The sequence below is a fragment of the Canis lupus genome, chromosome 31 (assembly GCF_003254725.2).
Source record: "Canis lupus dingo isolate Sandy chromosome 31, ASM325472v2, whole genome shotgun sequence".
In the NCBI taxonomy this organism is placed as follows: Eukaryota; Metazoa; Chordata; class Mammalia; order Carnivora; family Canidae; genus Canis; species Canis lupus.
Window position 1 is genome coordinate 39,705,623 of NC_064273.1, and position 26,775 is coordinate 39,732,397.

General features: G+C 53.7%; 1 protein-coding gene, 1 long non-coding RNA gene and 1 other non-coding gene across 4 annotated transcripts in view; 1 reads left to right on the forward strand and 2 right to left on the reverse strand.

The window, feature by feature from the left end:
- Positions 1 to 8,128: 8,128 nt before the first annotated feature.
- On the reverse strand, positions 8,129 to 8,270 carry LOC112669277 (U4 spliceosomal RNA). The gene has a single exon (XR_003142141.1). It is a non-coding gene; the product is annotated as a U4 spliceosomal RNA (small nuclear RNA).
- A 6,843-nt stretch (positions 8,271 to 15,113) lies between these two features.
- LOC112669251 (uncharacterized) lies at positions 15,114 to 16,383 on the reverse strand. Its single transcript, XR_003142137.3, has 3 exons — positions 16,242 to 16,383; positions 15,852 to 16,007; positions 15,114 to 15,730 (listed from the first exon to the last, which is right to left on the reverse strand). It is a non-coding gene; the product is annotated as an uncharacterized LOC112669251 (long non-coding RNA).
- A 19-nt stretch (positions 16,384 to 16,402) lies between these two features.
- PRMT2 (protein arginine methyltransferase 2) overlaps positions 16,403 to 26,775 on the forward strand; it is a 34,088-nt gene continuing 23,715 nt past the window's right edge. The window contains exons 1-4 of one of the 2 annotated variants that reach the window (XM_025462220.3): positions 16,403 to 16,542; positions 18,933 to 19,031; positions 25,134 to 25,241; positions 26,121 to 26,303. In XM_025462220.3, the coding sequence (XP_025318005.2) occupies positions 18,993 to 19,031; positions 25,134 to 25,241; positions 26,121 to 26,303 (330 nt within the window). In that variant the 5' untranslated portion in view covers positions 16,403 to 16,542; positions 18,933 to 18,992. Of the gene's footprint in view, positions 16,543 to 17,338; positions 17,546 to 18,932; positions 19,032 to 25,133; positions 25,242 to 26,120; positions 26,304 to 26,775 lie in introns of those variants that run through there. The other variant, XM_035709288.2, reaches the window with a different exon arrangement.

Here is a 26,775-nt window from a genome sequence, read left to right on the forward strand (position 1 = left end):
GGACCCCTGGGGCTCTGCCGGCCGCCTGCCACCCCCCCCCGGCCCCCGCAGGCCACCCCCCGCCCCCTGCAGCCCCCCCCTCCCGCCCCGTCCTCCCCTTAGTGCCCTGAGCTCACCCTCCGCTCCAGGGTCCCTGCTCCACGGAGCCTCCACCTGCAGCACAGGAAGATCCTCACCCGACGTGGTCAGACTTGCCAGGTGCCCCCCACTCCCGGGCCCACGGGGTGAGGTCCCAGGGGGCAGATGGGGCCCTGGGCGTGTGTCCAGCCTGGTCGCGGACACCGGGGTCGCCCCTCGACGGCCTCGGGCGGCCAGGCCCACGCTGTACCCCACGCCTCCTCCCTCCTCTGTGGTGCCGTCCCTGAGCTGTTTGCAGCAGGCGCCCTGAGACCCCAGGCGGCCCAGCTACCCCGCGGTCAGCACGCAGGACACTGGGCCACGGGACGCCTGCCCAGCTGGCCCGGACGCCCGCCCCACGAGGTGGGACCTGGGCCTGTGCCCCCCGCTGCTCCCCCTGCCCCGCCGCAGCCTCAGAGCCCAGGGCCTGCCACGCGGGCTCAGAGGACGGGAGCGGCCGCTTCGTCCAGAGCCATGGGCAGGTCCCGGCCGCCAGGGACACGCGGGTTAGCAGCCGGGACGACGCTGCTGAAGCGCCTCCTCCGCCCTGTGCTTGTGAGCCCAGCGCCCTCTCCGCCGCCCACTGCGCTCCCACCTGGGGCTGCACCCACCTCTCGGCCTCCCAACTCGGCCCACGGGACCGCCACGCTCCTGTGGGAGCCACGTGTGTGGCCACGTGTGTGGCCGCGCGGCCTCCTGACGTCCAGCAGGTGGGGCCAGGCCCGCGAGGCTCCCCGGTCCACAGAGGTCTATGGGTCGGGGTGCGGGCGCCGTGCTCAGGGGCCCTCGCCGGCAGGAGGGTGCAGGTCGGGAGCCCCCGCGGCAGGTGTGGAAGTGCAGCCTGAGCCCCAAGTCCCCAGACCTGCGTGGGCCGTGCCCCGAGTGCCGTGGGAAAGGGCCTCCCAGACCCCGGCCCCGCACACCAGGCCCCCCACCCTCAGGACCCACAGCCACTGCCTGACACGACCACGCAGAGGAAACCTCCCTCTGAGATTAGTAGATCCAGCTCCGAGGGACGTGAATTCCCAGGGCTGCTAAGTGGCCCCACAGCCACTAGTCCAAGGAGGGCTTCATGCTGTTCGGGGACAGAGTCCGGAGCAGCTTGCGTGGGTCCGCGGGGCAGGGACGCTCCCCGAATGTGGAGGAGGCTCGTCCCAGCTGCTGGCACCTGCCCTCGGCTCTGCGACGCCAGGCTGGGGCCCGCTGTGCCCGGAGAAGCTGGGGGGACGTCCCGGGAACTTTCCCTTCTTATCACGACAGTGGACTGAGCAGCCCGGCTCCCCGGGGAGAAGGTTGCGTCTAATGCCATTGGGAGGCAAAGGTGGCGACGCCACAGACCACGTGCGGCGGGCAAGGACGGCAGAGAACGGGGCCACTGCGCTGCGGGCAGCATCTTCTGGGGCACCTCCGGCCCTCGAGGCGTCTCCCTGGGAGAAGGTCAGCACAGCCCCGGCTCGGGGACCAGCTGCCCATCTGACGCCTTGTTCTCAAAACCAGTGGTTTTTTTGTTTTTTTTAAATAATGACTTTATTTTTTAATTTAAATTCAGGTAAGTTACATATAGTGTGTCTTACAGAGGTAGAGGTCAGGGACTCACCAGTTGTCTGTAACACACAGTGCTCGTGACATCCCGTGCCGCCTCCATGCCTGTCTCCCCGTGACCGCGTGCCCCTCCCTCCAGCGGCCCTCAGTGTGAGGTCTGAGTAATTTTGGGGTAGAGTCCTTCGGGTTTTCCATATAAAGTATCGTCATCTATGAACACAGAGAGTTTGACTTCTTCTTTGCCCATTCGAATGCCTTTTATTTCTTTTTGTTGTCTGACTGCTGAGGCCAGGACTTCTAGGACTGTGTGCATATCAGTGGTGAGAGTGGAGTGGACATCCCTGTCGTGTTCCTGATCTTAGGGGAAAGGCTCCACTGTTTCCCCATCGAGGATGATATTTGCTGTGGGCTTTTTGTGGATGGCCTTTAAGATGCTGAGGAATGTTCCCTCTATCCCTACATTATGGAGAGTTTTAATTAAGAAAGAGTGCTGTATTTTGTCAAATGCCTTCTCTGTGTCAATTGAGAGGATCCTATGGTTCTTGTCCTTCCTTTTATTAATGTGAAGTATCAGCTGATTGATGTGCAAATGTTGAAGCACCCTTGCAGGCCAGGAATAAATCCCACTTAGTCAGGATTTTAATATCTGATCCTTTTAATGTACTGTTGAATCCTATTGGCTACTACCTTGGTGAGAATTTTGGGTTCCATGTTCCTCAAAGATATAGATCTTTAATTCTCCTTTGTGGTGGGTCTTTATCTGCTTTTGAGATCAAGGAAGTGCTGGCCTCATAGAATGAGTCTGGAAGTTTTCCTTCCATTTCTATTTTTTAAAACAGCTTCAGAAGAATAGATATTATTTCTTCTTTAAATATTTAGTATAATTCCCCTGGGAAACCATCTGGCCTTGACTCTTGTTTTTTGGAAGATTTTTGATTAGTGCTTCAATTTCCTTGCTGGTTATGGGTCTGCTCAGATTTTCTCTTTCTTCCTGTTTCCGTTTTGGTAGTTTATAAGTTTCCAGGAATGCATTCGTTTCTTCCAGATTGCCTAATTTGTTGGCATATAGTTGTTCACAATATGTTTTAAAAATTGTTTGTATTTCCTTGGTGTTGGTCGCGATCTCTTCTCTCTCATTCATGGTTTTATTAATTTGGGTCCTTTCTCTTTTCTTTTCGGTTTGGCTAGGGGTTCAATCTTATTAATTCTTTCAAAGAATCAGCTTCTAGTTTTGTCAATCTGTTCCACTGTTCTTCTGGTTTCTATTTCACTGATTTCTGCTCTAATCTTTATCATTTCTCTTCTCCTGTTTGATTTGGGCTTTATTTGCTGTTCTTTCTCCAGCTCCTTTAGGTGTATGGTTATCTTGTGTGCTTGAGATTTTTCTAACTTTTTGAGAAAGACATATTGTAATGTACTTCCCTCTTAGGACCACCTTTGCTGAATCTCAAAGATTTTGAACCGTTGTGTTTTCATTTTCATTTATTTCCATGAATTTTTAAAATTTTTCTTAATTTCCTGGTTGACCCATTCATTCTTTAGTAGGATGCTCTTTTTTTTAATACTTATTTATTTTATTTTATTTATTTATTCATGAGAGACACAGAGAGAGAGGCAGAGACACAGGCAGAGGGAGAAGCAGGCTCCATCAGGGAGCCTGATGTGGGACTCGATCCCGGGTCTCCAGGATCCGGCCCTGGGCCAAAGGCAGTGCCAAACCGCTGAGCCACCCGGGCTGCCCTAGGATGCTCTTTAACCTCCAAATGTTTGCATTCCTTCCAACTTTCCTCTTGCGATTGAGTTCAAGTTTTAAAGTGTTGTGGTCTGAGAATATGCAGGGAATAATCCCAATCTTATTGTACCAGTTGAGACCTGATTTGTAACCTAGTATATGATCTATTCTGGAGAATGTTCCACGTGTTGACTATTCTCATTTTGAGACAGCTTCCGGTTTGCTACTGGGCCTTCATGGAGACTGAAAACCTAACCCTGGGACATCTGGAGATCACACGATTCAAGTATTGTCTGATGCACGTTAGTCGTAACTTTGGGTGTGTGTGTAACAGCAGCACGTTATCCCATGGAAATGCCTGGGACACGTGAGCAGGGGGCCCAGGCTCTTTGGACACCAACTCCTATTGCATTTCCTCCTTTCTCTGTCTGTGTCCGTGGCCTCCAGGGTCCCTGTCCGTGTCCGTGGCCCCTGGGGTCCCTGTCCGTGTCTGTGGTCTCCGTCGCAGGGGTCCCGCTGAACTGGAACCTGACCGCCACCAGACCAGTGTGGGCTCCGTATTCCGTCGGTGGAACCGTCAGGGAAATAAAGGGCTAGTCCAGTGGCTTGAGTGATTGGTCCCGATGGCCCAGGGGAAGGTGGGTCACTGCACAGCAGAGGTGAGGAGGACCCTGGAGCCCGGGCCACAGCCGTCATACTTCCGTGACCAGCCGCAGGGATTAATGGAAACCGTAGCAACCAAAAACATAAAAAAATACAAATAAAGCAGGACTTGAGGACTCAGGCCCTTCAGGAATGAAGATTTGGGTCATTCTACCAGGATAAGGGACCCGGGCACTGTCCCCTGAGGACCAGGAGATGCGGAGTGGGTGGCTGAAGGAGGAAGCCGGGAGTGGCAGTGGTGACCCCTGTGAGCGAGGCCTGTGCAAGCTCGTTATGTGCGTGTGCTTATCAACACCCGTGCTCTAACCATTTTTTTCTTTCTCCTTCCCAGTTTTTATTTTATAAACCAGTTGTTGGAGGTAAGCATTTTGTTACTTTTTAGGTGACTGAATTTTCAGTAGAACCGAACCATGACTGATCTGGGGAGAACTAAATTAGCCGGCGATGGGTTCGAGGGTGGCTGAGGCCGGGAACCCTCTCGTTTGGGGAGGAACTACCTCCCTGGCGACAGAGACGGTGGTCTTTTTAGGTAGAAATTCGGTGGTTGCCAGGGGGTTCAGCTGTGGGTGGGACGGTGCTGAGGGATGCTGGGTGGCCAGATGGGCAGACCCACCCATGACGGCCTGCGGCCTCTTGGGCCTGACTCTGCTTCAGCCCCTGTGCTGCACCCGCAGCCCCTCCTGACAGTGGGCCAGGTGCTGGGCTTTGCAGCGAGGGTGTTAGCAGGGGCTCCCCCTCCGGCATCTGGGGGGCGGCCTTCACTGTCCCTGACGGCATCTGCTGGTGCTGCCGCCTGTCCAGATGGGGCAGCCCTGGGTGTGCTGGCCTGGCTCTCTGACACGGACACTGCACAACTTGCATTCACGTCAGCTTGCCACCCCTCTGCCTGCCCGCCTGCCCTGCTCAGCCTGCTTGTGCCCCGGAGGTCTCAGCACCTTCTGAGTGCTGAGTGCAGAGTGTAGAGTGCTGAGGACTAAATACAGAGTGCAAAGTGCTAAGTACAGAGTGCACAGTGTTGAGTGCTGGGGGCTAAGTACAGAGTGCTGAGTGCTGAGTGCAGAGACCACTGCAGGGCTCGGGCTCACACCCAGCAGGCAGCCCGACATTCTCTGCACCTGCCCAGCAGCCTGGGTTCACCTGTGCTCCCTGAGCTGCGTCGAGGACTGGGAGGGGCGGTGACTTTCCAGCTCGTGCACAGATGTGGCTCGGGGCCCAAGGTTGTGGGTCAGGGACCACTGAGCGGCGTCAGCGGCCAGAGCCTCGCGGCTGCTGTCCATGCCCAGGCCCGCGCGGCCACAGCGGGGATGGGTGGGCCCGGCTGAGGGGCGCCCTCGCAGGGCTCGTGCTCGGAGGCACCGAGTGCGGGGACTCGCTGCCTTCCCACCAAGGGCTCGTGAGCACCCTGCGTCGCCCGTCCTGGAGGTGACGGGCCCGAGAGGGAGCCAGGCCTGGCATTGCCGGCGCGGCAGTGGGTGCCCCCGCCCCCCGTGGGCCGCCCGACCCAGCCTGGCCGCCCGCGTCTCGGGGCCTCTTTTACTGTCACGATTCCTTATGTCCCTCGGACCCAGACCGAGCGCTAGGTGACGAGAGAACCCAAATGTCCATTTAGCTCTTTACTGCTCTGCCATGAGGCCCCAGTGATTTAAAGTGAGGAAAATCCAAGGACGCTCTGTGGAGGGGCGCCCACGGTGGTTGGTTAGGCCCCGGCTCCTATTTCGGCTCCGGCTGTGACCTCAGGGTCATGGGCGTCGCCGGGGCCCCCGCCTCTGCCCCCCGAGTACACCTATACATCCTACAGAACCACGGGGCCCTCGGGGAGGGTGACCGCGGTGCAGGAGGGGCAGAGGGGGTGGCGGCCCCGAGCCCGGAGCCCACGGTCCTACTGTGGATATGCGACACACACCCCCCACTGACTGACGTGCTTCGCCCCACATTTTCCTGCAAGAACATTTCTGACGTCACACGTGTGGATTCTTCGTGACATCAGCCGGTCCCTCCGACAGCGGCTGTGACGTGTCCTGGGGCCGCCGCAGGCCCCGCGGGTCAGCCTCGGCCCACAGACACCCGACCCCAGATGCGCCGCTCCCATGTCCATGGGCGCCCTCCGTGGGCTCGGTCGGTCACTTGCTGGGACGGTTCGAAGGGTGCGGGATGGTCGCCGTGGCCAGGCCTTCTGTGCGGCCACCCCTGGGCCACTGAACCCCATCCTTCGCCACCCACGGCTCCGCTCACCCCAAGGCTCCCCGAGCGCTGCTGGCCACACGGTTGGTGGCGGGGTGACGTCCTTCATGCCCAGTGCTTCCTGCGGGAGGCCGCGTCCTGGGGCCTCCTCGCCCTCTCCCGGGGCCCCATGGCTCCGCCCCGAGCTGCACCCCAGCCCTGCACTGCCCGTCCCGGTGTCACGCGGCTGCAGGTGGAACAGGCCGCCGCACTGTCGGTAGGTGCAGAATTGGTGGCCGGGGGGCGACAGGGGCTCCGGCGTCTGGTCCACGGCCCCTCTAGACGCACAGGTGCGTGGATGGGGCGTGGAGGGGCGCGGGCCTGGGGCACCCCACAGGTGCACGGAGCGCCCCGCCACCCCGCCCGCATGGGTCCTGGGCTGAGCCCCGTGGAGGGAAGGCCACGGGCGGGACATTGTTCTCCGGTGGAAGGGCAGTGCCATCCGCCACCAAGCTGCTCACGGGGCCCTGACAGTGACCGCGTCCACGGGGAGAAAGGGGCGCCTGTGTCCGGAGGGACGTGGGAGAGGGGACAAAGACTTTGTTGTGGCGAGTGCGAGTCTCAAGACAGTGAGAATGAATCGCCCTCCCTGTTCTGAAGAACGCAACCGGGGGTGGGGGGGGCGATCCCGGAGCCGGGTTCGAATCCTGCCATCGTGGAGGCCGCACTTCACCTGTGTGAGCCTCAGTGAAGGGGGAGGCGGTTGTGCCCGAGGGGATTGCACAGATACGGGTTCACACGTGTGCGCCATGCAGAGGCCGTCGGTGCCCGGGGACCGGGCCGCCACAAAGTCCCCGCCGTCCTCCGTGGAAGGCTCCCGGCGCTGCCTGCTGAGCCCGTGGGTCGGGGACTCGGAACAGGAGGTCGCCGGCCAACAGGTGCTGCCAGGCCCAGAGGCCCAGGCGGGTTCTGGCGGCGTCCCTGCGTCCCTGCGTCCCCGGGCATCACATTTTATTGTTTTTACCCCACATCGGATTCCGTGAACCCATTTGGTTTCTAAGCGGTCGCCGCAGCATCAGCGTTCCTCTGGCCCCTCTGCCCGCCCGGGATTTGCCATGGGGCTGCGGCACCGGGAGACCCAGCGAACAACAGGCCTTTGTTCTTGTTTCTGTTTTTCAACGTTCTTTGTCACTGTGGAGCAGGCCTGGAGGCTGCAGCACAGCGGGCGTGCCCCCGCGAGGCCCGGCCTTGCTCGCGCGTGCGGGGCGGGTCACGCGGAGGCCCCGAGCTGCCCGGCGGAGCAGCGGCCAGACCCCAGCCCAGAACTGACCGCCCGCCCCTTGCGCAGGACTCCACGACAGCCTCGTATGTGATCGCACTGTTTATGGATTTTAGGGGCTCTTGGAATTTTGGACATTTGCCATAAACTCGTGTCAGGTTTAAAGTTCAAAAAAATCACTGTATCAGCCTATTTGTTTTTTGCTCAATGGGGACACTTTTTAGCCTCACTGCTCTACGTGCATCACACATTCCTGGGCTTTGTGTCGCTGTGGCCGGAGCAACGCAGCAGTGGCAGCAGTGGCCACCGCGAGCCGCCGAGCAACAAGCTTCTCTGTGAGGATGTGTGCGCCGCGGGCCGCAGGTGCCGCCGGGCTCCCGAGCCAACCCGGGAACACTCCGGAAGGTGAAGGACAGGGATGTGGGACTCCAGAAGCCCAGTTCCTGGCAGTTTCCTACTGCGGGACAACACGGGTTTTTGTTTTCCAGAAACAAACTTTAAGTTGAAGATGCTGTAAAGAGTCACTGCTACATTCACTGTTTTCATAGGCCTGAAATACACCCCCGTGTAGACTTATTATCTAATAGCTCCGACGGGGGCTGATATAAACGAATGTAAAGGGCACTCAGATGAACTCATAGGAAAGGTAGACAACACTTGGATTAAAACCTAACGTGGTAGGTATTGAATAAATGATATGATTCCGTGTGTATCAATTAGCAATAATCGCGCCTCGGATAAACCTCATTGGCTACGATACTGCCACTGCGCAAAGCTGATTCCGTGTATATGAACATTAAATTTGTTATGCACCTAAAACGACCTCTTGGCCTTTAAATGTGACTTAGGTAATATGTTTGTATCCGTAGCTTAACTGATGAATTCTTTTTTTTTTTTTTTAATTTTTTTTTGTTTTGTTTTGTTTTTTTTTTAACTGATGAATTCTTAATATGCTGAAACTTTTTTAAGGATTGCAAGAGGAAGGCTGTTGCGGGAAGGTCTGGGTCCAGCGCGGGGGTCCCTCCACCTGCAGGGCCCCCCGGACGCACGCTGGTTGCCTCCCACCTCCCTCCAACTAGGACCGTGGGACGCAGAGGCGGAGAGGACAGTGCGCATAGCACAGCTTCTAAAACGCAAAACTAGGTGCCCAGGAGTGGAAGGGGGTTCGCGGGTGCTGGGTCCCCCTGGCCCCCGCCCCCACCCGGCGCACTGCCCTTCTCGCTACCTGGAAACCAGGAGAAGGAGGAGAAGCCCCAACACATGTTGGGTCAAGAGGGTCCTGCAGCCAGCAGAGGCCCTGGGGACTCACGGTGGCTCCCGCTGGGACAGACGCCCCCGTGGAGTGACAACCGCACCCCCCACGGTGAGTTCTCCCCCTGGGCAGGTCCCTCAGCAGGTCCCGGACGCGAGCATGCTCTGGTGGCCCAGGAGCTGCTTAAGAGGGTGGGCCCTGGGCTCCTCAGGTGACGGTCTGGAAGGCGCAGCCCCAGGGCTTGCCCCGGACACGGGGGGTGCGTGGGCAGAGACCCACCAGGGACCGGGCTGTACCCGCCTGCCGACGACACCTCCAGACCGGGGAGGAGCCTTCTCAGCCTTGTCAGCTTTCTGCATCCTCAGAAGAAACTGGGGCTCAGTGGAGGCAGAGACTGCGCAGGTCAGGTCACCGCTCAGTGGCAAAGCCTGGGTCTGACCCCAGGTCTGTCGTCAGGGTCCAAGCTCTGACGGGGTTGCAACGCCGCCTTCACGCAGGACCGCATGTGGAAATGCCTGCTCTTCAGACAAGCAAGAGAGACACATTTTCTCTGCAATATTTAGGAGGCAGGTATTTCTTTTTGCAAATTCAGTATCTTTTGTTTTTTTTTTAAGTAAGTCTTTGGGGAAGAAATGAGTATATTTGATTCTTCCATCTTTATTTTCCCGAGCATTTCTAAAAGCAATGCCATAGGAAGAGTTTCGTAGGCAAACCCGAATTACCAAACTTGTGTGTTTCCTTGTAAATAAAAACCAATCAGAAATCCATCATTTAGAAAGTACTGGGTGTTTCTACCCACAACAGCCAAAGGCTTTATGAAGAAGTGGCTAGACCTGCATCGCCCGTGAACGAGACCCTCCTGGATCATTCATGTGGGAAAGACGCTTCCTCAGGGGCCAGGGCATCCCGTTTGCTGTTGCTGGAAAGCAAACTGCCCCAAAGCTTGGGGGCTCAGGGAACCCCCGTTTACCAGATCCTACCCGTTTGGTAGCTCAGGACTTGGGCTGCGCCTGGAGCTACTCTTTGCCCCACGTGGTGTCCATTGAGGTCGTCGCTGGCCTTTGGCTGGCCCCCGAGCTGGGCCGGGTGGCCTCGCTCACACGTCTGGGGCCTTGGAGACGAGTGCAAGGCTGGGCTGAGTCCACACTGGCGCCGAACGTGGTCTCCCCAGGGCGGTTCCAGCGCGGTCAGCTTCCCACACGGGGCTGCCTTTCTCCAGGGGGGCATCGAGGGCCGGGTGGACGTTGCGTGGACTCTTGACCTGGTCGGACGTCGTGTGGGTGACTCAGCACCTTCCGTTGGTTACGGGCGGGAGGAAGGCAGCCCAGAACCACGGGGAGGGGTTTAGACCTGACCTCGCGGGGAGAGGGGACCGGAGAAGACCACGTGGGAAGGGAGAGCTCGCGCCGGCCCCCCTGTGCCTGCGCCCCATGCACCTGCACCGCCCGGGACCACCAAGGCCTCCCCCACCGTGCGGGTAGCGCCAGGGTGTCCACCCGCGAGGGGCCGCAGGCGAGCCTCCTTGAGGGTGACTGATGTCTCAGGAGGAGCCGCGAGGTCGGAATCCGCGCCCTTCCTGGGGGGCGGGGGGGCGTCTCTGCTATTCAAAGTGGGGAACGGGGAGCAGGGTGGGCGCTGCCGAAGCAGTTCTGAAGCCCACCTGCGCCCGCGTCCCCAGGGCCTCGGGCAGGCCTGGGAGTGTCCTCCGAGGCAGGGACCTTGGCTCCATCCTTCCCTTTCCCTTCCCATAAGGAGCCACCCTGCTTGCCCCTGAGTGGTCGCTTAGTGTGTGGCCCCCGGCCTCGTCCCACCGTGTGCTGTGGGTGCTGACCCCGGGGTCCCCGGCCCCCCGAACCCCTTGCTCTCCAGCCGCGAGACTGCCGTGGCCCACGGCCACAGAGCCCGATGGCTGCGGGGCGAGGCGGGTGCACAGGGCCCACGGAGGCCGCGGTCCCCCCGTGTGGGCCTGAGCCCCAGAGGCGGGTGTCCCCAGCCTTGGCGGCCCAGCCGCGGGGACCTGCCTTCACCCTGAGGCTCCTCTTGCCGAGTCTCCTGCCGGGAGAGGCCGCGGCCCTGGACATCAGGCGGGACGCCTGTCCCCTGGGCTGCCCCCGAGGCCGCCCGCGCCCCTGCCCCCGACTCGCTGTGCCTGGCAAGCTGCCCTCGGCTCCTCGCCGGGACCTGCAGCGGCCCCTCGGAGCCCTGCCCACCCTCACGCCGTGGGCTCCGCGGCTGCCCCGCAGCTCCCCCCGGCCGAGCCCGAGCCCGATCATGAGCCTTGACCCCGACCCCGACCCGGCCCCTGAGCCCTCAGCCCGAGCCTGACCCCGAGCCCTGACCCTACCTCAATCCTGAGCCCTAAGCCCCGAGCCCTGACCCCGGCCTTGACCTTGAGCCCCAACCCCCACCCTGACCCTGAGCCCTGACCCCAGAGCCCTGACCCCGGCCCTGACCCTGAGCTCAACCCCAATCCAGACCCTGACCCCCGACCCTGACCCACGAGCCCCAAGCCCCGACCCCATCCCGACTGCACCCTGAGCCCTGACCCCTCCCTGACCCCCACCCTGACCCCGAGCCCCACCCGAGCCCATGCCACAGCAGCCATGGCAGTGCCTGCGGCAGGTGCTCACCCCGCCCAGCTGGAGCGCTCTGCCTTGGGTGCGGGGCGTGGGGCCCCGGCTGGCAGTAGGAACACCCCAGGCGGGGTGACAGGCGGGCTCGCTGCGCCTCCTCGGTGGCCTGTGCGGCTGCCGAGACACGATCTGAGCCGGGCTCCGCAGCGCTAGTCGGCCGCACCCCCCTCCCCGGGCCATGCCGCCCCCCCGTGACTGCTCCCCGGGCTCCGGGCGAGCACAGCGAGCCCACCTGCTCCGGCTCCGAGCACGGGGGCCCCGGGCCTGTGTCTCGCTGGGGAGGGTGTCAACTCCCAGCCACTTGGGCGGCTGCACAGCCCGCAGCCGGGGCGTCCACACGCGGTGGAGGGCACACGCCTCAGCGAGGGCGTCGTGGAGGTTCCGTTCAGTTGAGCGACACTCCACATTGTGCGAGTTGCGTGTAGCACACCGATGCTATCCTTTAGGGATACGGAACATTCCAGCATCCCAGAAGCCCCTTCTGCCCCCGCCCTTCGCTAGGCGCCCTCCTCGTACTCGGCCCTCGATGGAGAGACGCATTTTTCCAAGACGGTGCACGCCTGTGAGACGGTCACTGAACTACGGGATAGGCGCCTGCTTAGTTTACTCGGAGCTTCCGCACAGCTTTCTGACACACTTACACCAGTTTGCACGCCCCCAGTGAGAGAGGAGAACTAACCGCCCAACGTACTCACCAGCACCAAGCATGTTTGGTCCTTGAGAGCTCATCCATTCTGACGAGTGTGTGCGGACATCTCCTCGTGGCCTTTTTTTTTTTTTAAGATTTAATTCATTTATTCATGAGACACAGAGAGAGGCAGAGACACAAGCAGAGGGAGAGGCCGGCTCCCTGCAGGGAGCCCGATGCGGGACTCGATCGGGACCCTGGGGTCACGCCCTGAGCCCAAGGCAGACGCTCCACCCGGGCGTCCCTCCCCGTGGTTTTCATTGCATCCCCTGATGTGTCAATTATGTTTGCTGCACACCGAGGTGTCCCAGCATTTAGTGTTCTAGAACGACAATCGTTTATTTAGCTCATGAATCTGTGCATTGGCTGTTTGGAATTTGTTCATTTGGGCAATTCTGTTTTCTTTCTTTAGAAAGAGAGGCAGAGAAGGGGAGCGTGGAGCAGAGGGAGACAGAGAGAGAGAATCCTAAGCAGGCTGCACACCCAGCACGGAGCCTGACATGGGGCTCAACCCCATGACCCTGAGATCATGACCCGAGCTGAGATCACGAGTCAGGTGCTCAAGCGACGGGCCGCCCAGGGCCCCCAGCTGGACGGTCCTAACGCTGGCCTCACCTGGCCTCACCTGGCCTCACCTGGCCTCACTCAGCTGTAGTTGTGATTGGCCATCTAGGTGGTTCTGCTGATGGAGGACGGAGGAGGCTGGTTGTGTGCACGTGGGACTCGGTCCAGAGGGTGAGCATGGAGGCTGAATGACCTCTCGACCCCTGAACTTGGAAACGAAACAAGATCACTCTTGCTACTTCCACAGGTCCGTCACCAGGCCAGGCCACGGTTCAGAGGCCCAGCCCTTCTGGAAGAAGCTGCAGAGCATAATGGCCATTGGGGGAATCTCCCACAAAATACTTCGACTCCTCAAACACTAGGCATTGCTCACCGTGTCTCATTCAAGCCCGAAGCCCAGGATCTCATGATCTGCAGGTTCGGCTCTTGTCGCAGAGGTCTGTGCAGTGGGACAAGTCACCTGTGCCTCCCTGCGCACACACCCAGCATGTGCTAGGGAGACGGGGGTGACCCAGCGGACGCTCCACCCGGCAGGCGTGGACTACGAAGCACGGATGCATTGCTGGCTCGCCGCGGCCTGAAGCCCGCGGGGTGGTGGTCCCATTCCCTGTCCAGGGCAGTGCATCCACTTTGATTGGAGCCTGGTTCTGCTCCTTGCAAGGGGCCCACGGATGCAGCGTCCTCCTGGGAGGACACCCAGTGTCCCCCTGGGAGGGGCCCCCAGCCCACTGGTCTCTTCCCCAGAAGGAGCGGCTCATGTTTGCTGCTCAGTGGCCTCAGCACGACAGTTGCCCACAGGAACGGGGTCCCCAGACAGCTCTTACTGCATTTTGAGCTATCTCAGTCCCTTTTGCTCCAAGCCGGTGCTGTTTGTGCCGACATGAATTTCCCGAGAAGGGTCCACTCTGTGCGTGCGCTGCCATCTGTATATCCCTCCTCCTGTTGACTGGCACTTGCCACGTTTTTGCTGTTGTAAATAAAGTTGCTACGAACATTCTTGGATGAGGCATTTTTTTGATGTATGTTTTCATTTCTCTTGGACAAAGCTCTCCTCCTGGGCCGCAGGGTGCCTGTGTGTAAGCCGTCAACACTCGTAAGTCGGAGCTCCAACCCCCAGTGGGACTATTCGGAGCCCGGCCTACGTGGGCCGTAATTAAGGCTGATGAGCTCATAAGCGTGGGGCCCCAATCCTATAGAACTGGCGAACTTTATGAGAAGAGGAAGGGAGGCTAAACTCCGTCCCGTGAGGACGCGGAGAACGTAGCCATCCACTGGCCGGGCGGAGAGCTCTCCCCAGAACCTGAAGTCGCCGGCACCTTGATCCTGGTTAGCTGTTTCCGGAGCTCTCACAGGGAAACGTCTGCTGGAGGCCAACTAGTCGCGCTGTTTCGTCCCGGCAGCCAGAGCACAGTTCTATAGTCTGCTAACCTTTTTAAGAAGGGGCCCAACAGGGCATCCGGGTGGCTCAATGGTTTAGTGCTGCCTTGGGTCCAGGCCGTGACCCCGGGGTCCTGGGATCGAGTCCCACGTCAGGCTTCCAGCATGGAGCCTGCTTCTCCCTCTTCCTGTCTCTCTCTCTCTCTCTCTCTCTCTCTGTGTGTGTCTCATGAATAAATAAATAAAATCTTAAAAAAAAAAGCAGGGGCCAAACATTTTTCCATACTGGCTGTACTATTTTATACTTCCTCAGCAATGCATGGTAATTCTGGTTGCCACGTTCATGCCAACATTTGGGTGTGAGTGTTTTTAATTTTAGCTGTTCTGTTTAAAAGTTTCGCACTGGGGTTTTAATTTTCATTTCTCCAAGGATTAACAATGTTTATTACCCACAATTCTTGGAGGGCACGTGCCCAGGGCTGCACAGTGAGGCCGTGGGGCGGGGGCAGGGAGGAGAGGACAGAGTGTGGGCCTGTGGGTCTGCCTTTATTGGGGTCAAGGCTTGTGGCCTAGGGTTTCAAGGGTTCAATCTTTACTGGTGAATTTGAAGCATGAAAGTAGGAATTAATTGCAGGAAAGGAAACGAAGTGATCAAAAGTTCAGGTCAACTAGTGCTTTTTTAAAAAGAAATTCATGCGTGGGTGGCCTCATGGCTTCTCATCTGGTGTGTAGCTGGCAATGTGTTTCCTAGGGATGGATGTCTGTGAAGCGATGCCTTGGCAATCAAAAGCTTACATTATAAAAATTACATTATAAAAAGGTAATTACAACACTATACGTGGGTTTTAACTATATATATGTGTCTATATATTTTAAAGATTTTATTTTAGAGATAGGGAGAGCAAGCGGGAAGGGGGAGGCAGTGGGCAAGGGACAAGCAGACTCCACCTTGAGTGCAGAGCCTCATGTGGGGCTTGATCCTACAACCCTGACATCATGACCTGAGCCGAAAACACCCAGCTGACCAAGCCGACCAGTCACCCTACACGGGTTTTTTAACAAGTTCATTTCTAATGTTTTGCTCCTAGCCAAAAAACAATACACTTCTTTTTCTTTATGATTTTATTTATTTGAGAGAGAGACAGTGAGGAGGGAGACAGAGAGAGAGAATCTGAAGCAGACTCCACACTGAGCATAGAGCCGGACACAGGGCTTGATCCCGTGACCCTGAGATCAGGACCTGAGCTGACACCGAGAGTCAGATGTTCAACAGGCTGAGCCACCAGGCGCCTCTAAAGAAATACACTTATTTTCCTATGTCGATCTTTATCCTACAATCTTGCTAAATGCACCTATGTATTCTAATCGTTCCGTGATTCCTTAGGCTGTTTTGTGCAAACAACCTGCTCAGCTGTGAAGGCACACAATTTTGTTCTGACAGTTATTCCTCTTAGTTACTGCTTCACTAGCCTACTACTGTGCTGGCCGGGATTCCCTAAAAAATGTTGAGTACAAGTAGTGAAAGTGGAAACATCTGCTTTTTTTTTTTTTTTAATATTTTATTTATTTGAGACAGAGAGAGCGGAAGATGGGGCTAGGAGCCGACGTGGGGGGCTCATCCCAGGGCCCGAGGGTCACGACCTGGGCCCAAGGCAGAGGCTGAGCCACCCGAGCCCCCGGGTGCCCCCTTTGCAGCTTGACGGGATGAGCACTGGGTGTTATTCTGTATGTTGGCAAATTGAACACCAATAAAAAATAAATTGATTATTAAAAAAAAAAAAAAAAAAGAAAGCCCGACCCTCACTGTCCCCTGGTGCCCTGCTGGTCTGCACGGTGACCCCGACCTGCTCTCCCGGGACCGCAGCGCCCCCACCTGCAGCCCCGGGCGGCCCGCGGGGGCGACGCTGACGTCACCCCATCTCAACCTCAGCCTCCTCTGGGCGAAATGACGTCACCGCGGCCTCCAGTTGTCACGGGAGCAGATGACCAAGTAGTTCTCACTGCACAGCAGAGACGGGAAGATTGAATTATTACCGAAAAGCAGAAGTAGGTCCTGCTCCAGAACCCTGGAGCCACCCACAATGTCACCCACGATCCTCACGCTAGGGTGGGCCGGCCCCGCGCCCCCACCCTGCGGGCCCCGCCCACCCCAGGCCCCGCCCACCTGCCCCTCAGGCCCCGCCCCTCTGCCCCGGCCCCGCCCCGCTGCCTCCTCCACCCGGCCCCGCCCGAACCGCAGCGTCGGCGCGCACGAAGGCGGGCCCGTGGACTGCGCCTGCGCGGGGCGCTGGTCCCCAAGCCAGGGCCTTTGCCGAGACGGGCCTGAGTGACTGCGCCTGCGTGCGGCCGAAGGCGGTGGTTCCGTTCTCCCGACGAAGGAGCCAGTACGACTGCGCAGGCGCGGGGCGCGGGGCCCAGGGAGGGGCTGCGTCCGCGGCCGGCCGGCCCGTACTGCGCCTGCGCGGGCCGAGGGCGGCGGCTCGGGCTGCTGGTCGGCGCTGTCCGCCCGTGCGCCCCGGCGAGAAGGCGGCTGAGGTAGGTTTCCCGCGGGCCGCTCGGCGGCTGCACCGCGCTGGGGCGGGACGTGCCGAGCGAGCGCTTCCTGGGCGTGTGCGCTGCCGGCGCCCCAGGCCGCGGCCCCGGGAAGACCCCCAGCCTCCCGCCTGCGAGCCGGGCGCTGCGGCGGCTGACCGCGGGCTCCGGGACCGCCGGCCACGCCCCTCCCGGCCCCGCCCCGCCCTCCGGCCCCGCCCCCGCCCCGCCCCGCGGCGCCGCGCCTCTCCCCGGCCACGCCCTCCCCGAGCCGCGCCCCCGCCCGCCCGCCCGCCGCGCCCCTGCCCCCCAGGCTTCCCGCCCCGCCGCTAGTCCCCGGGTGTCCCGGTGATCCTCCCCCGCGGGCGGCTGACCTGGCTGGCCTGGCCCGCCCTGCCCGCGCCCCCAGCCCGGCCCCGTCCCCCCTCGGCCGCCCCCCCCTCCCGGCCCGGCCTCCCTCCTCCCGTTGGCCCCCAGGCCTGGCCCGGGCTCCGTACCTACTACCTCCGCCACCCCCCACGGCCCCAGCCCGGCCCAGTCTCCCTCCTCCCCGCCCCGGGCCCCCCAACCCCCCTCGGCCCACGCACCCCCGGGCCCCCAGCCCGGCCCAGGCTCCCTCCTCCCATTGGCCCCCGAAGCCCGGCTCGGGCTCCGCCCACCCCCGCCCCCGCCCCCGCCCCCGCCCCCGCCCCCGCCCCCGCCCCCGCCCCCGTCCCCGCGCGCGCCTAGGAGGATGCTCTGTGCACGTGTAGCGTTTGCGGCTGACCTTGATAACCCCCGCTGGGTGTTTTGCCTGCAGAACCGGGTCTATTCAAGACTGGCAGGGGCCGCGCGTGGTGGCCGCCCATTGGCCGGGCTGTTGCCGGGCAGGAGGAAAACCTTCCTTCCCCCGCGGCTCGGCCTCCGCCCGCTGGGTGTGCGCGCAGCTCCCCAGCCCGACTCCCGCCTCCGTCCTAAACGACGCTCTTCTCTTGACTTTTATGTTGTAGTTACAGCTGTCCCAGAAGTGAGTATTAAGTCTCCATCAGTGAGGCATGCATTTCAAACAGAATCGTTTGTGTGATAAAAACACGTTCATCTTGGAGCACAGTATGGATTGCACTGTCCTTGGGGAAAAAATGAGAACTGAGAACGAGAGGCGAGAAGCCTCTGCAAGATGTGCACTTCGGTGCCCATTACTGGAAACACTCGGAAGCCCCAGATGGTCTTGACCTGGGGAATAAAGCAGCCAGTTATTTTACCAACAAAATGGGTTTTTCCAGAAATGACAGGAATTGCCGTGTCAGATACGCAAAATTGAAGGCAAGTCTGGCTAATGTAGGGAGAGGAAGGTTACTTTACAGAGAAAAAGGAGAAAGGTGGAAGGAGCCGCTTGGAAGGAAAATCCATTGGAGGAAAGTGAGTGTGGGGTGGTGACAGTCTCCCTGGCTGGACTGTGACACTGTGACAGTCTTCCTGGCTGGACTGTGACCTGTATGTAAAGACCACGGACATTGCAGAGAGCACGGCTCAACCACCAGCCCCGGGACTCTTAGATGGAGGAAATGCAGTGTTTGTAAGAGCTGCGTGACATTCCGCATTGGGCTGTAAATGCCTGCCATGACTCTCCAATGGACTGTAGCACCGTGACAGTCTCCCTGGCTGGACTGTGACACTGTGATGGTCTCCCTAGCTGGGCTGTGACAGTCTCCCTGGCTAGGCTGTGACACTGTGACCTTTGGCTGGACTGTTGCCTGGGTAGGAGATGGTCTTCCTGCCCTGTAGTAAAATGAGCTTTTCCCCTGTTGGATCTGGAAGGATTGGAGGGTGTCAGCGCGCCCCCTGCTGGCCTCCTGACTCCATTTCAAATGAGGTTTCCTTTTTTTTTTTTTTTTTTAAAGATTTTATTTATTTGTTCATGAGAGACACAGAGAGAGAGAAGCAGAGACACAGGCAGAGGGAGAAGCAGGCTCCACGCAGGGAGCCCGACGTGGGACTCGATCCCAGGACTCCAGGATCCGGCCCTGGGCTGAAGGTGGCGCTCCACCGCCGAGCTAGGGCTGCCCCATAGTAGGGATTTTAATTGGAAAGAAAGCTACCAGGGTTCCAAGAAGAGATGTGATATTGGTTTGTTGTTTTAAATCAATCCAGTAATCTAACAGAAACTCAGGGTGTTCATTCAGCAAATAAGACCAACACTTTTGTAGACTAATGAAGAAAACACACACTATCAGTTCATAAATTTTAAACACTTTCCATTGTTTCTGTAAAGAATTATATTTTTTAATTTTATTTCTATTTCATTCTTTAAACACTGGTTTTAGTTCCATTTGATGTAGGATCTTTATTATGGACTTTAGAAGTAAAGTGAATATAACAAAGTATTTTCTCATTCTCTCTCTCTTTAAAAGTAGAAATGGAGGGGAAAATGAAGTATTAAAAGTGGCAGCTATGCGGCAGATCCTAAGAGAACCATGGCAACACCAGGTGACTGCCCCCGAGATGAACCGCAGGTAATTTTAGTTCTAATGTGTAGGAACCTGAATGTAAAGACCACGGACGTTGCAGAGGGCACGGCTCAGCCACCAGCCCGGGGACGTTAGATGGAGGAAATGCAGCGTTTGTGAGAGCTCCGTGACTTTGCGCACCGGGCTGGGAACGCCTGCCACCAGTCTGCCTTTGGTACCTGTGCTGCTCAGGCAAGCACGCTGTTGAAGTTGCTTAATGAAGTCCCAGGCATAGTAGCTTAAAAGCAGCCTGGACACATTAGAAATGATTTATTTATTTGTACTTTTTTTTCTGCCTGAGACACATATCTAGTTTCCTTCAGGTTATCAGTAAAAAAAAAAAAAAAAAAAAAAAAAAAAAAAAAAAATTATACTAAATTTCAAGGATTTTGGATTATATAAAATTAAAAACCAGATGCATAGTCTTAACAAATATTGTTTTTAAAAAAATCAAACATTTTCATATCTGTGATGTAAATTTTAACATTTTTTCCCTCTATCCTTCCAGTGTTTGTTTGATTTGGGTTTTTATTCATAGGAATTTGATACATAGTTGGGTCATTTCATTAATCTTTTTCTTAAAATCAATCATAAAACTTTTAAATTCCATGGTTGCCCTATTCTTCCCTTCAGAAATTTAAAAAATATTTCAACATTTACAAAATATATTGTAAACATCAAGTACATATCACAGAGAAGTGAAAATTTGTGACATTTTGTCGTATGCCTTAGGATGTATGTGTGTACGTATATGTACGTATTCTGGAGGAAACCATAGGTGATGTTTTTTTTGTTGTTGTTTTTTTTTTCATAGGTGATGTTTTCCCTAACTTCAGCCCCATTCTTCTTCCTGTCCTCTTCTTCTTTCCTTGTCTAAGTGGCATCATATTCTGTGTTATCTGCAACCTGTCTTTTCTACTAATACTACTTCCAGGGGTTTGCCCTTGAGTGTGTGTTGAGGTAGTTCAGTCCTATAGGATGCTTCTGTAGCGTGCTCCTCAGACAAACGTCACATTTGTGTGGGGGTCTGTTGCAGTCTTGCGGTTGTGTAGTAGGTGTGTATGGCACGTTTTATTTATTTCTCTCGGACACGTAATGTCATTTCCAGTTTTTCTCTGTTTCAAACAGTGCTGGAGTCCGTACCCTTCTACACGTCTCCTTGAGCATGTGGGCTAGGGCACACACCTAGTAATGGCATCGCAGCGTGGAAGGGACTGTGTATTTAGATAACGATCAATTGTTCTCCAGTTTACGGGTCTGCCAGTAGCTTATATAGTACTTGCTAACACGTGAGAGCATCAGATTCCTTTTTTTCTTAATCTTTGTTTAAATTCAATTAATTACCATAGTGTATTATGAGTGTCAGAGGCAGAGGTCAGTGACTCATCAGTTGTTTGTAACACCCAGTGCTCGTGACATCCTGTGCCCTCCTCAGTGCCTGTCCCCAGTGACCCTGTCCCCCACCCCTTCTCCTCCAGCGACCCTCAGTTTGTCTCCTGTGATAAGAGTCTCTCAGGGTTCGTCTCCCTCTCAGATTTCGTCTTGTTTTGTTTCCCCTCCCTTCTCCGTGCCCCTCTGTGCTGTTTCCTCTATTCCACGTATGAGTGAGATTGTGTGATAACTGTCTCTCCCTGGCTGACTTATCTCACTCAGCATCACACCCTCCAGTTCCATCCACATTGTTGTAAATGGCCGAGTGACACCCGGGGTGCGCAGGGACCACGTCTCCTCCCTCCAGCATCTGTCCATGGACATCGAGGCTCTTCCCACAGCGCAGCCCCCGTGGACACGGCCGCTGGGAACGCGGGGGTGCAGGTGCCCCTGCAGCTCACCGCCTCTGACCTGTGGGGTAAATACCCAGTAGTGCAATTGCCGGGTCATAGGGCAGGAGAACATCAGACTCTTAAAGTTTGCTCAGCCTGATGAATTAGACGTGGTATCTTATTATTTTACTTTACTCAATTATTTGTGAGTCAGTCATGGTTGTATTTCAATAACCATACTTTAGGTTTAGGGTTTTATCAGTTTTATCTTTTCAAAGAACTGGTTTTGTCTTTGTTGACTTTATCTTTGTTCATCTGCTTTCTTTTTATTGATTTCTGCTTTTATCTTTATTTCTTTTATTCTCTGGGTTTAATTTTTTCTTTTTGTAGCATCTTGTGATGAAAGTTTGTATCACTGATTTAAACCTTTCTTCTCTAATATATATTTTTAAAGCTGTAACTCTTCCTCTGATCATCAGTTTGCTGTCTGTCATCCACTTAATACATTGTATTTTCATTGTTGATCAGTTAAAATATTTTATGTCACAATGGGAATTAGAAAATTTCTAGGCTCTTCAGAAGTGTGCTACCTATTTCCAGACATTTAGGAATTTTTATTTATCTTGTTATTTAATTTTGGTTTGATAATGTTTGGTCAGAAAATATACTCTGTAAAATTTCAGTTTTTGGAAATTTATTCAGTTTTGCTTTGTGGCCTAGTCAGATGGGCTGTTTTGGTGAATGTTCTACATGTACTTGCAAAGAATATGTTTTCTGTAGTTGGTGGTTTTCTGTAAATGGTTGTTAAGATCAAATAGGTTATTAATATTGTTCAAATCTTTGTGTCCTTTTTGACTTTTTGCCCATTTGTTGTGTCAATTACTGAGAGAGATGAGCTTCGAAAATTTCCACTGTGGGGGCGCCTATGTGGCTTAGTCAGTTAAGCAGCCAGACTCTTGTTTTTGGCTCAGGTCATGATCTCAGGGTCCTGGGATCAAGCCCCATGTTGTCCTCTGCACTTGGCAGGGAGTCTGCTTGGGATTCTCTCTCTCTGCTCCTCCCCACACTCGCCTAGGCACTTGCTCTCTGTCTCTAAAATAGGTAGATAAATATTTTTTAAAAATTTCCACTATGATTGTAGATTTGTCTATTTTTTTAATTTCCTTTTGACTGTTCACTTTTTGCTTCACATATTTTACATCTGTTACTTAGCACATACATTTAGGATAGTTTTCATTTTCTCAACTAATTGACTTTTATTTTTATGAAGTCTTTCTTTTTACCTATATTTCCCGGCTTGCATCTATTTTGTCTCATATTAATATAGCTGTGCCAGCTTGGTGTACAGCATGGTATACAGACACCTCTATTTTGAATCTAAGTCCTTATATTAAAAACTTTTCTCTTTAAAAAAAAAAAAAAAAAAAAAAAAAAAAAAAAGCTTTTCTCTTGTAAAGAGCCTGTAGGCAGGTCCTTTTTCCCTGTCAGGTAATTTCTGCTCTTTAGTTTGAGTATTTAATCCATTAACATTTAATGTAGTGATGGATACAATCAAGTTGAACATCTTGCTATTTGTTTTCTCTTTCATCTTTGCACCTTTCTTGCCTCCTTTTGGATTAATGTAATATTGTTTATAATTCCACATTCTCTCTTATGTTGGCTTCTCACCTGTATCTTTTACTAATACTTTGGTGGCTACCCAGCAAATTGTGATATTCATCTTTAATGTATCCCAGTTTTTGTTTTGACCACTTCACAATGTAAGAATCCTCCAAATTAGTTTCATTTACTAGGCACCATTTTTGTGCTATTTGTGCTATTGTTGTAACATATTTTACTTCTATATATGCCATGAACCCCACGGTCAATTATTAGTGTCTCCTTATATATACTACTAACAGTCTTTCATGAGAGTATAAAAAATAGTCTTGTTTCCCCACTTTTCCTGGTGTTTCTACACCTATCACTCTGGCAAAAATGAAAGACCATGTAATGCCTGTTGCTGGTGAATATTCAAGCAGAGGGTACTCTCTGCTTTGATGATGAAGCATAAGTGCAACACCCTTTATGGAAAGAATGGCAAATGCATGAGTGAAAACCATGCGTATTTCTCAGTCCTGATAATCTGTTCCATAGAAGTCAAATGTCATTACATAAGGATAAATGTGTGTAGGTGTTGTGGCTGCATGTGGTGGAAAATTGGACACCAAGAGCAAGTCCGCTAATCAAGGATGGTGGAAGACTCAGGAAGAATTCCTACCGTGGAATATTCTACAGTCATTGAAAATGATAAGTTACAGTTCTAAGATTTGGGGTGTTTTTCACAAGGTATTATGTGAGTAAAAGAACCAAAATAGGAAAAGGGTTTGTGACATCCTTCACAGAATAGTGTGTCAAAAGAAAAACTGCATGTGTATGAGTATGTGTGAGTGTGCACGTGTGTGTGTGCAACCCGAGCTCCGAGAGGGCACGGCGGGGTGCATGCCAGTTGAGTATGACACCAGGTAAGGATTAGGGGTGGTGGTGAGAGGGTTATGGTGTGGGTGGAGCAGGGACAGGGCATGGAGGGTGAGCTAAAAAGAAATGATGCTGCATGGAACTAATCAGGTTACTGTAGTAGGAAAATAGGCAACTAACAAAAAAGATGACCAGTAAGTACTTGAAACACATGTGTGGTCTCACTAATAATTGAAGACAAATGGAACTGACCAAGACAGACAGGGTCTCCACATCATATTGACAGAGATTTGAGTGACGTCGCATGCCCACGGTTGATCAGGGTGTGGGCAAATCATTCGGTTACTCACATGTAGGTCGGAGGGACCACCATTCTGGAGGGTATTTGGTGATGATATCCAAAGTTATGAAAGTACATGGCATCTTAAACTGCCAGTTTCCCAGTCAGGAATTTATCCTAAGAAAATTGTCATGGGTAGACCAAATGATACGTGTTTAAAAAAGCTCGTCTTAACATAATTTGTAATAATATAAACTGTAAAGAGTTTAAGGGTACACGACTAGGAGACTGGATAAATGAGTTATGATAATTCATAGGACAGAATACTATCAGATATTAGAAATGTAGCATTAGGAGTAATTTAATGAGGAAAAATATTCAGAATTTAGTAAGTGGGAAACATTTCACAAGGCAGAATTATATGATCCCAGTAAACACCCTGTACACACAGGCTGTATGTACACCTAAAAAGGAGCCTGGGGGCATCTGGGTGGTGCAGTCAGTTGAGCATCTGACCCTTGATTTTAGCTCACATCATGATCTCAGGGTCGTGAGATTGAGCCCCATATTGGGCTCTGCACTCAGTGGGGAGTCTCCTTTTTTTTTTTTTAAAGATTTTATTTATCTCTTCATGAGAGACACAGAGAGAGGCAGAGACACAGGCAGAGGGAGAAGCAGGCTCCCTGCAGGGAGCCAGATGTGGGACTTGATCCCAGGACCCTGGGGTCACAGCCTGGGCCGAAGGGAGACACCCAACTGCTGAGACCCCCGGGCACCCCTCAATGGGGAGTCTCTTTAAGATTCTCTCTCCCTCTCCCCCTCTACTCAAGGTCTCCCTCTCCCTCTCAGATAAAGAAATCTTTTTTTAAAAAACCTGGAAAAATATGAATGTTAATGTGTTAACCATTATTATTTCTAACCAGTGGGCGAGATTACAGATGGTTTTAACTTTCCTCTGTGTATGCTTGTGCCTTCACACATCTTCAAAGGAACACGAGTTACATGTATGTTTAGGGAATTTGTTTAAGGCGTATACATGGGGACAGGGATGCTTCGCTGAGCTGCAAGCTGTGGTTGGAGTCTCTACCACGTCCAGGGGACGTCTTCCAGAAAAGCCTGTTCTGATAGAAAGTGTGTGGTCCTGAGCAGCATGTGTCAGCAGCAGTGCAGTCCAAGTAAGGCCGGGAGGGTCATGCCAGCTCACTGTCACCTTCCTGAGACCTGCCCAGCTCTGTCCTCGGGTGTGATGAGGTCCTAAGAGCATGACGCCCAGAATTAGGTTCTTTCTCTTGGCGCTGGTCCCCACTTTCAGAATGAGTTGCTGGTGATCAGGGTCAGTCACCACGTAGACACTAAAAGTGCCTCTTTCTTATTTCTTTCTCTGATGTTTTTTGGATGCAAATAATTTTGTACTAGAGATAAAAATGCAAGGAGGGATCCAGATCCCTCGATCCTGCTAGTGAAGATGATCCAAACTATGGGATTAAAGGTGGTCATGTGAATCTTCATTCGAAATCATCCTAATAACCTGTAGCCTCTTGGTTATTAAGATGGAGAGAGAGAGAGAAGCCCATAGTCATCCCCTATTGTTTCCTTGGCTTTGAGCAGGAGGGAGAAGATCACGTGGAGTGCGGTGACCAGGAGCATCTCCAGGAGCTTGTGCACCCGGAAGAGTTTGTGGCCATCGCAGACTACTCTGCCACTGACCAGACGCAGGTAACCCTGTGCGCTTGCTCACATTTAGGGGCCGTGAGGCCTGGGTCCATGTTTTATGGGTTTAGTGTGCTAAATGATGAATTAGATGTAAATTTTGAAGAAGCCATACCAGAATTAAGAAATATTCAGATGTTTAGAGCCAAATGAGACCCGAGAGTAACCCTTTTCTTCCCAGCCTAACAAATTCTGATGCCAGGCTTTAGGCAAGAGATACTTGGGTAAGGAATGGGGAAAGGAGCACCTGTTCAGTTTCTGTTTGGAAACCTGGGTTTAGAACCTATTCTAGTTAATGAAAAAAAAAAAGGCTGTAAAATAAAAATACCGACTTGAGGGATGCCTGGGTGGCTCAGTTGGTTAAGCATCTGCTTCTTGATTTTGGCTCAGGTTGTGGTCTCAGGGTTGTGAGATCGAGTCCCACATTGGGCTCAGCGGGGAGTCTACTGGAGGTTCTCTCTCCTTCCCCTGCCCTTCCCCCTGCTTGCACTCTCTTCCTCAAGTAAATAAATAAATCTTTAAAAAAATATATTGACTTGAATGTTGCTTTTTCTACTCTAGTAAATGAATCAGCTACCACATAGCTCAGTTACAGTGAAGAGGCTATAGAGAAATTCTGTCTTAAGCCATTCAAAAATGTTTACCCTTTCTTTTAAAAAATATCTATTAAGCTGTGCTTTTCTTTCATGTAGATGTTCCACAAAAGTCTCTAAATCTTGATGTCATTTTTAGAAATTGTGAGTTTGTATAATTACCCATTGAGTCCTTTTTGAAATAGCTGTGATTTGGGCCCCAAGATGGGGGAATTTATCACTAAGCCACGATTGAAATACCAACTATGGGTTTCTCTAAATTTTGACTTGTATGTATGGTTTTTTTTTCCAGCTCAGTTTTTTAAGGGGAGAAAAAATTCTCATCCTGAGACAGACAACTGCTGACTGGTGGTGGGGCGAGCGTGCCGGCTGCTGTGGGTACATACCTGCAAACCACCTTGGGAAGCACCTGGAGGAGTGTGACCCTGAAGACACGTGGCAGGATGAAGAGTACTTCGGCAGCTACGGGACCCTGGTACTGCTTCCCAGACTCCCTGTTCTATGGGCTGGGTGGTGGTTTCCTCTGTCTAGTGTAAAGGTAGCTTCACCTGGGCTGCTTCTCTTCATTGGTTTAGAGCAGGGTTTGCAGAGCTCTTGTTCGGCTTCACAGGCCATGTGACTACTCAGCATTACCATTGTAGTGCAAAAGAGGCCATAAAGCCACAAGAAATGAGCGTGGCATGTTCTTCTGATTTTTAAAAACCATTAAAAAAATGTAAAGCCATTCTTAGCTTGCAGGCCCTACAAAAGCAGGTGGGCTGGATTGGCCCATGGTGGTTTAAGGATGTTTTCGGAGCAATGGGATTATGAACTTTTCTCAGCATTTACAAAATAGTAACAAATTTTATTTTAAAAATAAAATACAAAAACGTTATACAAGTCAACAATAATACCTCTAAATCACTAACTTACTAGTTTTATTTTTTTCCAGTTTGGATAAAGACTCA